Consider the following 13,529-nt stretch of genomic DNA (forward strand, 5'->3'; position numbering starts at 1 on the left):
TCGCCAAGTTGCCCAGGCGGGTCTCGAACCCGCGGGCTCAGGCAATTCACTCACCTCGGCCTCCCAAGGTGCGGGATTACAGGCTGAGTCACCAAGCCCGGCCAGCAATTTTTTTTTTAAAAGAGGCCTCCTTTCCAGGTTCAACAAGTCTCTCTGCGCTGATCTATGTCAGTCACTATATGCCAGCCACTTGCACTCAAAGCAGCAGCTCTGCCAGAGTGAACTATGTCTGCTAGTGAAAGCACACATCCCAGCTAGCTAGCCTGTCAGAAGCAGCCTGGAAGCTGTTTAAAATGCAGATTCCAGGGTCCTATCCCTGGAGTTTCTCATTCAGCAGGTCTGGAGTGGGCCTTGGGAAGCTGCCCACTTATAAAGTTCCTTTTTCATTTAGATGCACAGCGGGTTTGGGATTCACTGATTCGAATTGTATTTGTAAGCCTGAAATTTTCAGTAAGAAACATCTTACTTTTTAAAAATACTGAATAACTGAAGAGAAACATGTGGCAGGCTGGAATATTTCAAAACATTAAAACAACATCAAGAAAGTGTGCCATTACTATGTAGTGTTCAAGAAAGCAAACTATACTATGAAAGCAATCAGACTGAAAACCTGGAAATGCCAAAATGACACTACAATCACTCACCATCATTGCTCAAATGAAAATCCTGGTTAATCGTTAACTTCCCAAAAGGCAGCCTGGCTAACAAAAAAGTATTGGGCCTCTTACTACTCTGAATAATAAGCTGCTCACCAACTCAGAATAACTTTACCACCAACATTTATTGATTTACAAGTTTACTGTCATTGTAGCATCCTTCTCTGTCCTGGCAGCAGTGGTTTTAAAGGAAATACCTGCTGGATTTTGCAGCAACTGCTCATTTGTTTATAAAAGTCATAGACTGAATATCAGCAATACATGAATTCACAGAAGACTGCCCACACATTTTCACCAATTTCATCGAAAGATAAGAAAATACAATCCCTCCTTTGGCAGATTTATTCCCCCCAATACCATAATAAACACATTGTAATGGTCACTTGGAAAGATTCTAAATTTGTAAACTTGTTGTTGTTGTTGGTAACTGTGGAAAACAGGAATGCAAGAATTGGCCTTTGGGAATTTCAACAAAACACGGTTTCAAAAATACTCTTTCCTGTTTCAACCCCTGAAAGACAGAAGAGACAGTGGCAGCACTGGGAATGTTTCTTGGTCCTGAGGACCTGCCCACCCCTCCTTTCCTCCAAGCAAGTTGGGTGTCACTCCAGGACCACCACAGAGTGTCTCCCTCCCCTTTACTCGGTTACTCCCCGAACCCTACCTACCTCCAAACCTCTTTTCAATTTTACCAGCTTTCTCCTCCACTGCTGCCTCAAAGAGGGCATTCTTCCATTTCCCAGCAAAATCCCTCTCTCAGAGCATTTGGCCCTCATCTTTCTGCCAGGGACACTCCTCTCTCTGACATATGTAGTATTTCCTTTGCCCCTAGAGGGACCTCAGCCCTCCACCCAGGTTTTGTCAGTCATATCACCTGCCTAGCCACAAAAGACTCTAGAATATGTGAATCCTGCATTCACACTTTACCATTTACATTTTTAAAGTTACCATCATCTCTTTGTCATTCAACAGGTATCTTATTAGGAGACACTATACTAGGTATTGGTAGGGCAAAAAGAACAGAAAGTATAAATATGATTCTAAGATACTTTTCCCTACGCATACACTAACATTCTAAGAAGGAAAAAGGAAGATTAAAAAGGAAATCTCCATTAGAATGTGCTGCAACCACCGAGTAAAATGCTCTTAGGAGAGATGACCAAAGGGGCCTCTTAATGCCGAAGGAAGTCCTGGGAGAGGTAATACCTCTAAGTGTTCCCTCTTGCACCTACTCCTAATCCACTTTTACTTATCAGTTTCCTGGAGTACCACTAAGTCATATCACTCTGGTTCTAAAAAAATCTATTCAAGTCCCCATTGACACATCAAGGGCAGGGGACTCTGATGGAAAGTGAGGCCCTGTGAACTAGTCCTAGCCTGCCTCTGTACTCCGCTCATCCACATGTGGGCACCTCAGCTCTGGCCAATGGTGACTGGAACAGCACATTCCAGAGAGCCTGGAATTTCCTGCCCCTGAGCTTGCTCACATCAACCCTGTTGCCATCCTGGGGTCACCAAATATGGTTGTTCAGTGCACAGACTGTGCAGTCATATGTGACAGCCCTGTCTATTCTCATCAAAACACATCCCATTTTAGTGGACATAGGTACTTTTTCAAAAAATTTTCTGTATTTCCCACAATGAACATGTACTGTGTCTAAAACTTAAGAAAAAAATTATACGTGGGAAAAATAACTCATTCTATTCTTCCAACGCTAATATGACGGTTACTTTCTCTAAGATGTCTTCTCCAAGTTATGTATCAAGATGCAACTTGTGCTCCTCCTCCTTAAGACCTTGGACTGTTTTATGACTTTAGACTCACACTGTCCTATAGAGCTGAACCTTTCTCTCTCTTTCTCTCTCTCTCTCTCTGTCTTCTTGTGTCTCTGTCCTTGTCTGTCATATCTAGTATATTCCAATATTGTATTAGAGACTTCACCCATGTTATTTCATTTAATCCAAACCAGGAACCTATGAGGTTGGTATTACCATCCCTGCACTATAACAAAGAAAGCAAAGGCTGGATAACTTGTTCAAGGCAGAGAACTAATATATGGATCTCACAGATTTACATTAAAATACATACTAATCTGGCTTTAAAATCCTCAACTCCAAAATAACTTGGCAATTAACTAACTGCCTTTTCTAATGCTAGCCTCTGAGAGTCTTAAGCAGGGCGATAATATCTTATCCATCTTGTACTTACTCTGGTGCCTACCTCAGGGTCTCATTCAGAAGCAGAAACTCAAATAACATTTTTATGGTTAAATAAAAGATGTATTCCTTGAAAAGAAACGATGGTATGTTGATTATGATGGTGTGATGCTTAACACAATAGCAGTCCCAACATCAAGTCCTGTAAATTCTAACTGCCTGCAAGCTGCCTCTTACCCTGGCCTATAAATGATCCTGCTTATAATGCTGGATTCCTCTAGTTTCCATCTCCCTTCACTGTCTGTCCTCCAGTCACGCTGGTCTTCTTCAGGACTATGTGCATAATGCTGGATTCCTCTAGTTTCCATCTCCCTTCACTGACTGTCCTCCAGTCACGCTGGTCTTCTTCAGGACTATGTGCTGGCGGTTCCCTCTGTATGGGATGCTCTTACTCAGATGTTGCCTGAGTTGCTCCTTCTCATCATATAGGGCTCATTCACCTCTTATGCTGCTTTTAAAAGAGTATTTTAAACTCTTTCTATAGAAGAACTCCATTGCTACTTTCTATTTCAAGCTTGCGTTTGTACTATTAAGAACAATGAGGAAATAACTGGCAGTTATTTTTTTAAGTGTATCTAGTTAATTTTGCCTGTCTCTCCAATTATATCATCTGTGGAGGTAGGAATCATATAACATATTCAGTGCCTGAAGTAAGGTAGGTATTCAAATACTTCTGGTTTGCTATTGTACCAAACTGGGCATAGAAACAAGTTTTATAATAAAAATCTTATCTTAAATACTCTAGGTGACATTACAGCAATGCCAAACCACTTTATTTGGACCCTGATAATTAACACCCAAGATGTGGAATGACTGAACTTGGATTTTTAAAATCACATATCCTTTAAAAAAAAAAAAGCCTACGTGTCTGTATTGTGAGTGTACTCTATATATAATTTTAAAATCCACTAAATTCACAGCCAGGGGATTTGTTTGTTTCTAAAAGTAAAATACTGATACAGTATTTTAAAAATTACAATTTCTGTCTAATTTCAATAAAAACCAGAAAATTCCCATCACTTTCAATAAAAAGTTAAAAACGTCCAGTATCTGATAGTTATTAACCCAATCAATGATTCAGAAAGCCTACTTTCTGATGGGGGAGGGATATTATCATTGTCTTTCAGCTTAATCCTGCTTTACCTTTTACCTTCTAATAATGATTTTTTTAAATGGTTAAGCACTTACCATAATGTGATTGAAATGCCTGCGGTTTGACAACCTGATTACAGTTGTTACACACCACCAAGTAGAAATCATCATGGGCTGGACAGAAACCAAATATTGGCATGTCTGCAATATAGAAACAGAGCATCACTCACTCATCTGGTTCTGATTGATAGAAAATCGTTTAAGAGAACAATACTCTTTAAAGGAGCTGCCTTATTATAAAGTGCACCAGGACAAATGAACTGATGTGGCACACCATGACCATTAAGAGATAAATCAAATCAAGTTTATAGACACATTGTACAAAGGGTTAAAATGAAGTGTACCAAAAATCATTATTATGAGGTGAAATAGACAAATCTATTAAAATGCAAATAATGAATACATTTGCACAATAAAGCAACATTAGATGAACACTACCAAGTGTTATGGGGAAGAATCTGCAAGCACATAAAATGCTTAGTAATTCACAAAGCTGTAGCATCTAATGGCTTTATTTGTTTAACTATGCATTCTATTCCAGCCATCTGGTCCCTGAGTTCTATGGAACAGTTAAGAAAGGGAATAGAAGTTTCACAGATGAATAAAACTGCTGGTTTCTTCAGCATGTAATATAGAGAAAATTATTTTTAGACTATTTTTTCAAGTCACAACAACCTCTAGCTTCTAGCTCTTTTGCTTACATACGATGCCACTAGACAGACAGACTGAACTTCAGTACAAACACAACATTTCATACATTAGTCTCAGTTTGGTTACCAGAATAGGGTAGGATAAAAGCTTTTTTGTCTTTTCTAACAGTAAGAAATCAATTTAATTAAATGTAACAGTGAAACTGAACTATCTGTATATACATGAAAACTGAAAGTAACTTGATATCTGGTAAATATAATTAACTACAAAGTCCCAATCATGAATAATTAATTATGAGCAACAATCTAGGGAACAGAGCTAAAAGTTCAGACCTAGAATCTAAAATTTTAAATATTTCTAAATTGGTGATTTCAAATAAGCATTTTATACTAAGTGCACTATTCAGAATATCTACAATGAGTGGATAATTAGTATATTTCAATTAAGCAAATGTTCTAGTAAACCAAATACCAAGTTTAAAAAAAAAAAAGACCCAAAAAGCTGATTAGAATTTGCTTTATTTCCTATGAAGATTTAATTTCATACTTTCTTCAGCTTAGGTGATCTTGGTGATTTTAAAGAGAGAAGAAAATGCTCTAAGTAGATGTCAAGTGACGATAACTTCTAAATCAAATTATTGATCTGATATGTACACATGGCTATAGCCCCTATGTTCTTAAATAGTTTCTATTACACTCAATTGCACGAATAGCTAGCTGTAAATCTGAAATACAATGGGGCCCAACATGATTCTGAGATGCAGTTGCAGTATCAAGTACTTTCTATGTGTTTTTATCTCATTTTAACCCTCACAACTACCTAGATAGATACCATTATATTTCCACTCTAAAAAGGGGAAGCTGACTCACAGAGAGGTAAAATATTGTGTCTAAGGTCAATAGCTGAAACTCGATTCTCATCCATAATGTGGCTTAGATTTGGTATCCCTTGAAGACCAGAGAAATGATTTCTATACATTCTTTCCAGATTCCAATGTCAATAAATTAGAATGTCAGGGCTGAATATCTCTGATTGCACAAACTGATTAGATGATGTAAGAGGCTTTCTGTGACTATGTTTATTTAATGAGAAATAATAGCTGAATAATATGTTATTTTCCTTGATAGCCTGCCCATATTGAGTTAAATATAGTATATATAGTTGAAGGGGAAAGACTATATCCATGCAGTGATGTACATGTTATAGCCATTTTCCATGATTACAGTTTCTTGATATGATATTTCATTCTGAAAAATAAAAATTTAAAGTAGTTTACCATAAGTTCCATGTACTGTGCTAAATGCTTCTGATACAGGACTATTAATAAGAAAAATTCAAATTATAGAAATGTTATATCATTCATAATTTACAGCTGAAAAGTGTGAAACAGATACCAAAACAATTTCATTACAGAAAACAACTCAATTAGTTTTACTAATTAAATAACAGTTAAATAGCATTAAATAAATGGTCTTAGGTCTCTGCAATGTGCTGGTCTCTGTAGTTTCCCATAGAATGCAATGTCAAGAAATGCTGTTTAAAAATATATCACTTTAGGCTGGGTAAGGTGGCACAGGCCTGTAATCCCAGCCTTTTGGGAGGCAGAGGCAAGAGGATTGCCTGAGTCCAGGGGTTTGAGACCAGCCTGGGCAACTTGGTGAGTCTGCGTCTCTACAAAAAATTTTTTAAAAATTAGCCAGGTGTGGCGGCACGCATCTGTAGTTCCTGCTACTTGGAAGGTTGAAGCAGAAGGATCGCCTGAGCCCAGGAGGTCGAGGCTGTAGTGACCACGAGCATGCCACTGCACTCCAACCTGGGAGTGAGATTCTGACTAAAAAGAAAATAAAAGAAATAATCGAAAAATAAAAAAATAAAATATATCACTTTGCCAGATGCTAAATACTTTTGTGTACTAGCCACCTACCCCTTTAAAAATAAAGCAGTTTAAACTAAAAACCACTGATCCTTTCAAGTAACCAAGAATTCAATTTGTCACATGATGTATATGTAAAAAAAAGTTCCTTTTTGCCCTGGTTCTTTTGATCCTTTGGTGAAACTTATAACTAGTAAAACTATAAGGGTAGGGGTCGGCAACCCCCTCAAGTCCTCTCCCACTGTGGGAGCTTCTCTGTCCTCTCAATAAATCTTGCTTTCTAAAAAAAAGAAGAAAAGAAAAGAAAAGGGTAGGGGTCATTTTGTAAGGGACCAGGAAATTATAATTCTGCAAAAATTTCAATTCCTCAATCACTTAAGATCAATTACAATTGATAATGATAATCACAATGATAAACAGTTGAAATATATTAAGAGACTACTATGTATCAGGCCCTATCTATGTCAAGTACTTTTTTATGCAGTTTATATCATTTATTTCTAACAATAATCCTATAATAATGCTCATTTTACTTATGGAGAAACAACTTTGTTTAATATCACCCAGCAAGGAAGCAGCATAACCAGGGTCAAGTATGTGTGACCTGTAAACGCAGTTTCTTAATCTCTCATTAGCATATCGCATCTCCCTAAAAAGCAAGCACATGTGTGCACATGTGCGTGCTCACGCTGTCGCTCTCACTTGTGCTCTCGCTCTCTCTCTCTCTCTCCCTCACACACACACACACACACCCTCTTGTGGAAAGAAATATAGTATACTTAAATCCAGTTCACTCCACCCTATGAAACTGAATTCCTGTCATGAAATTTTAAAGCAACTTTAATTTTAGCTTTCCAAATTTTTTACTTTCAGATATCCATATTTGGAAGTAGGCTAGAGGATACAAAACAATTTAAATAAAATGTCTTCTTCAGAAAAAAACAGGGAGTTCTATATTCTTTTTCTGCACCGGGACATTCCAGAGGCCTTAGCAACAGGAATAGTGTGTGGAATGTTGTGGCAACAGAAAGAAATAATTTGTGTGAGAGACAGTATATATGTTTCTAAACATTTTAAGAACATTTCATTCTGAAAAATAAAAATTTAAAGTAATGTACCATAAGTTCCATATACTCCTGTGCAAAATGCTTCTGATACAGGACTATTAATAAGAAAAGTCCAAATTATAGAAATGCTATAACATTCATAATTTACAGCTGAAAAGTATGAAACAGATACCAAAACATTTTTGTTAAAGAAAATCAACTGAATTAGTCTAAATAATTAAATAGTAGTTAAAATAGCATTAAATAAATAGTCTCAGTTTAGTTTAGGCCTCAGCAATGTGCTGGTCTCTGTGGTTATATAGTTTGTCTCACTTATTTCTAACAATAATCCTACAATAATGCTCATTTTACTTATGGAGAAACAATTTTGTTTAATGTCACACAGCAAGAAGTAGCACAACCAGCTACTTCACAATCCGCCTACTTGCATATTAACATAAGGATCTTGCCCAAATACAGGGACAAGTTTGATTTATAACAGAACATAAAAATTTCAGTTAATAAAAATGAGTTTATTACTGAATTTTAACATATTCAAAACACACTTAAAATATATAAAATTATGTACTTGAAAATAAAGTTTAAACACTGTACTTGAATTCATAGATTCTGAACTAATTAGAAAGAATGAATTTTATTGTTGTGTAAGCCCTAAATCTTTCTCAGGATTTGGGTCATCCCTATGTTCCAATCAGCAAGTGGCCCAACACCCACATCTAGGCCATCACATACTTTGGGAGACCCCAGGCCAGCATACTAAGAGGGACTAGGTTTAAGCACATGGACACTTGAACAAATGTATATAGAAACTCCACAGTCACATGCAGAATGATGGCCCTTTGTCAGAAACTGGACACCAAACAATGGTGAATGTATTTAGTGACTCTGGTGCTGACAACTCCATTTTGAGGACTTTGTGCATCAAGAAAACTTGAATGGCATAGCAAAGTATTTAACCTTACAAGTACTGAGTGCCTTCCTTCTCCTACGCATCCCAAACTTCTACATGCCAATGCTTCCTACATTTCCATCCCCAGCTCAGACTGCTCCCAAGCTCTATCTAGTTTCACATACCCAACTGCCTACTAGACGTCGCCATCTGGATGTCTTATATACATTTCAAACGGAAAAAAAAGCTCTGTTGGATAGCTCTCTATCCAACAGAGCTTCCCTCTTGACCCTTTCCTGTTTCTTGCCCAACAACCTTCCCTCCTTTGGGTAAATAATACTATTCATCCCCCAATAGCTCAAACTTAAAAGCTGGCATGATCTCCAATTTCTGTCCCTTATTACATCCAGGCCACTAGCAAGTCCAGTCAGTTCCATTCTAAAACCTCTACCTACTTCTCTCCATCGTCACGGCCACAGTTACAGGGCCTGCCACCAGTACCCTTCCACTGGACTATGGAAAAAGTCTCCTAAGTGGGCTATGAGCCTCTCCATGAGGTGGCTGTCAGAGTGATTCTTAAAAATCCTCCACCACATAGCAAGGCAACATAGCAAGACCTCATCACTACAAAATCAATCAATCAATCAAAATAAACCAGGCGTGGTGGCAAGTGCCTGTAGTACCAGCTACTCAAGACACTGAAACAGAAGGACTGCTTGAGTCCACAAGGCCGGGCCTGCAGTGAGCTGTAATTATGCCACTGCACTCCCTCCTGGATGACACAGTGAGACCCTGACTCAAATAAAAATAAATAATAAAATCCTCCACCAGATCATGTCACTCACCTGCTTAAAATTCTATAGTGGCTTCTCATTTCTCTTGGAATAACATCTCAGCCCTTGCCATGGCCTCCAAGGCCCTGCCAGATAGGCGTATACCTCCCTCTTACCCTCTGTGCTCTTGTTCCCCACTCCTCTCTCTTTGGATCACTCTGTTTCTGATCTCCTTTCTCTCCTCAGACCCAGAAATCTTTTTCCCAGTCAGGTTCTGCCCTTGCTCTTCATAAGATGCCTGACACATTTTCACACATCAGGTCTCAGTTCAGTTGCCTCCTCCTCTTCAAAGGGTTATCCTTCCCCTTTCTCAATTAGTCACTCTCTGTCACTGGTATTTTAAACAGTGGCTATCACTCTGAATCCTGGTTCTCTTGATCAAGAGGGATATGACCTTGGGCAAGTTCTACAACCTCTTTGAACATCATTTTCTTCATTTGTCCAATAGCAATACCTAATTCACCTCGGTACTTCACAGGGTAGAAAGACTAAGAAAATTAATACATGCAAAGTCTTAAAAGGGCATCTGGCCCTAAGAAGTGCTCACTCAACGTCTCCCCACAGCCTGAGAGATAAAAGACCTACACTCCCATTGCACTGGTTAGGAAACTAAGGCACACAGACATTGAAAAATCTCACAAACTAGTATGTGGCACAGCCAAGATTTGAACCCAGGTCAGCTGTACTTATAAGCCCTGGCAATTTCCAGTATTCCTCTCAGAAGCAGCCTTCTCCATGCCACTCCCACTGCCAGTGCCTTAGGTCAAGGATGGTTGACTCTACTCACTTGAATAAGTCCTAGCAAGGCCATGGTTTCTTCCTCCTCCAACCTTCTCCTCCCAGCTGCCAGAGTCAAAGACCTGTAAAGCAATAATAACACTCCTCTACTTGAAGACTCCTGCTGGCTTCAAAGTAGGGCTTGGACCCCCGACCAAGGCCGCTAACATTCTGGTTCCTCCTATTTTTCCAGCCTGAGTCAATCTGCTCCTGTCTCAAGACTCTGAGCATTCCCAGAATCTGCCTTGTTCTTCCATAGTCCTACCTTTTGGCCAAAATAGTTCCTATAACATGGAACGCTTTTTTCCCCCTATTCTCTTTCTGGAATTCCCACCATTCACATAGAACTGAGCTCTTACTCATACTATTCATAACTTCCATTTCAGTCCTTCACTCACCAATTTGTGATTTATGGATAAAACTTGTAAGTGAAAACGTCTGTAGCCCAGTCAACAGTGGACTCCCATTCTTGTGTAGCACAAAGCCTGAGAAGTGAACTCTTGCTGTGTGTCTATGAAATACGAGGGGGACCCAGAAAAATCCAGAATTACCTTTTGGAGGGCGGGCTCCTTGTAATACAGGCTTCCCTCACTAGGTAAGTGTTCTATTCACCCATTAGCATTTGTGTACCAGCTAACAATGTTGTGAGAGGCTGCATTTGGTTTCAGTGAATTTTTTTTTGGAGATTCTTTTAATGCATTTGCCCATTTCATCATGGGTGATTTACAGGTGCACTTGCCCACACCATGCTGAGTGTTCAGCAGTTATTGACCAGAGATGGATGACCCCTGTTTCCCACCCTCCCTATGCACCCGATCTCATTTCAAGTGACTTTTTTTGTTTCCCCAGATGTAAAAAGTCCTCAAAAGGAAAAGTTTTGCCATTGTGGAAGAGGTGAAACAAAAAATGACAAGCACTAAAAGGCATCAAAATTGACAAGTTCAAAAACTGTTTTGAGCAGTGGAAAAAGCATCTTGATGGATGTATTGCATCAAACAGAGAGTGTGGTGAAGACAACTGAAGTTTAAACATGTAAGAATAAATATACAATTTTCAATACATAAATTCTGTTTTATGGAGGGGTCCCCCCTCTTACATGACTGGCATTTGGAACTTTTCTGTAGCTTCCAGTCGCTCTTAAGATTAAAAACTAAGATCCTTGACCTGGCCCACAGGCCCAACAGCCTGACCCTGACTCTCCATATCTGACCTCTCTGGTCTTGAATCTGCTCCTGGAGCACACCATGCTCTCTTCTGTCACAGCTCTCCTTGCTGCTCCCTCTTCTTAGAACTTGTTTCCCCTAGATCTTTACCTGGCTTAATGCTCTATATCATTCAGTCTTAGCCCCGGTGTCACTTCCCCATAGACATGGCTAGGCAGGGCTCTTGTTACATGGTTTCAGAGCATTGACTAGTCTTGCCACACAGCTCCTTCCCCATTGGTAACTATCCACGTAGCTGTGTGAGTCTTAACATTCCATATCTGTCTTGTTCAGTGCTCTAGTGACAGTGCCTAATGATGCCTAACATCGCCTACAGAAAGCAGCAAAAAATACATGTTAAATGCCACCTGATAGACAATAATTGAAATATTAGAGTAAGTCTCTGTGATGCCATCATCAGTCAGAAAGTTATAATTGTACCTTTATGTCATTTGGTGACCCGAGGTAATCATCTGCTAAAATTGGGTATGTTAGTCAGTAAGACAAAAGTTCAAGTTCAGTAGTAGTCTTCTCTGAACACATGATCTCATACCTGAAGGAAGTTTCTGATAAAATTATCATGTTTCAGCGGCTGATTCTCAAATCTGCACACTGGTCAAATCTCTTTTGTTAATATACCAAGTGGAGTAGCTGACAGCAGTTCCATAGTCAGACTGTTTGGATTCAAATTCTTTACTCTCTCTTACCAGCTGTGTAAACATGCTTAAATTAGTTAACCTCGCTGAACACTCAGTTTCCTTGTCTGTAAAATACAGTTAACAGTATTACTGTGAAGATTAAATGAACTGGTCAATGTAAAGTGCTCAGTGCTGAGCACATACGAAATGCTTAATAAATGTTAAAGAAACAAAAGCACACGATCAACCCACATTGGAAGAATTTGTCTCAAGGGCCCCAGTTTTTCACTCACAGGAGATTGATATATACTAGTCCCCACTTATCCGGGGTTTCACTTTCCAGTTTCAGTTACCCACAGTCCAAAAATATTAAATGGAAAATTCCACAAATAAACAATTCATAAGTCTCAAACTGCACACCATTCTGAGTAGCAGGATAAATTCTCATGCCATCCTGCTCCATCCCACCCAGGACATGAATCATCTCTCTCCAGTGTATCCATGGCATCTACTCTACCTGCTCATTAGTCACTTAATAGTTATCAGGTTCACTATCCTGGTATCACAGAGCTTATGTTCAAGGAATTCTTACTTTACTTAGTAATGGCCCAAGAGTGCATGATGCTGGCATATTGCTATAATTGTTCTATTTTACCATTAGTTATTGTTGTTAATCTCTTACTGTGCCTAATTTATAAGTTAACCTTTATCACAGATATGCATATATTTGAAAAACACAGTACATATAGGGTTCAGTACTATCCTTGGATTCAGGTATTCACTGGGGGTCTTGGAAAGTATCCTCCTCAGGTAAAAGAGAACTATAGTATATACCAAATAGCAATTGATTATTTCACAGTATGAGCTTAACTCTCAAGTACTCTTGTGCTCCTACTGCTGACCACACACTCCTTCCTGGACGACATGTAAGGGAGAGGCAGAGGAGCCATGATGGGGCTCCAGCTGCAGAGGACAGTGACTCTACTCTCCAAGCTAGGGAGAACTCAAGACTTTCAATGAAGAAGCCACATGATCCAGAAGGTAACTCTGCCATGAGTGTAGATTGACTTGGATAAGGAAGGTATTCCCCAAAGTCTAATGCAAAAGAGCCTGTGCAATGAAGATGAACCAGATTGAAGACATGGTCTATAGAGGATCCTGCAAAAATTTGCCCAGGAGACCACAGATGTGTGGATGAGGTAGAGGGAAGAATCCAAATTTTAGTCTGCAGCTTCTTCCTTCCTCACTACAGTTAATGCAAAAATACATGAAGGGTCAGAGACACAGAATGAAGAACTTGGTTTGCTACACAGCATCAAAGCGTAGAGGCTCAAGTACAGCCTCTGGAACCTAAAGATTTGTATTTAAATCTCAGATCTGTTCACTTACTAGCCTATTCCTCAATATTCTCATCTATAAATGTGCAAAGTTATACTCTCTACCTCACAGGCTGTTGGGACAGCTAAATAAATACATGTAAAATGCTTAGGACAGTGCCCATCACATAGTAAGTACTTTGCAAGTGTGCCATTTTTCCTTCCCATCATCATGGTCTTTGAGCTAAAAGTGGCTAT

At 39.1% G+C, this 13,529-nt stretch overlaps 1 protein-coding gene across 1 annotated transcript in view; it reads right to left on the reverse strand.

Annotated features, from left to right (window-relative positions):
- ATXN7 (ataxin 7) overlaps positions 1–13,529 on the reverse strand; it is an 88,215-nt gene that overhangs the window by 45,326 nt on the left and 29,360 nt on the right. The window contains exon 3 of the mRNA XM_021709645.1: positions 4,062–4,166. Coding sequence (XP_021565320.1) covers positions 4,062–4,166 — 105 coding nt within the window. The remainder of the gene's footprint in view (positions 1–4,061; positions 4,167–13,529) is intronic.

The sequence above is a fragment of the Carlito syrichta genome, unplaced genomic scaffold (genome assembly GCF_000164805.1).
Source record: "Carlito syrichta isolate Samal-C Ts95f unplaced genomic scaffold, Tarsius_syrichta-2.0.1 Scaffold270720, whole genome shotgun sequence".
NCBI lineage: Eukaryota > Metazoa > Chordata > Mammalia > Primates > Tarsiidae > Carlito > Carlito syrichta.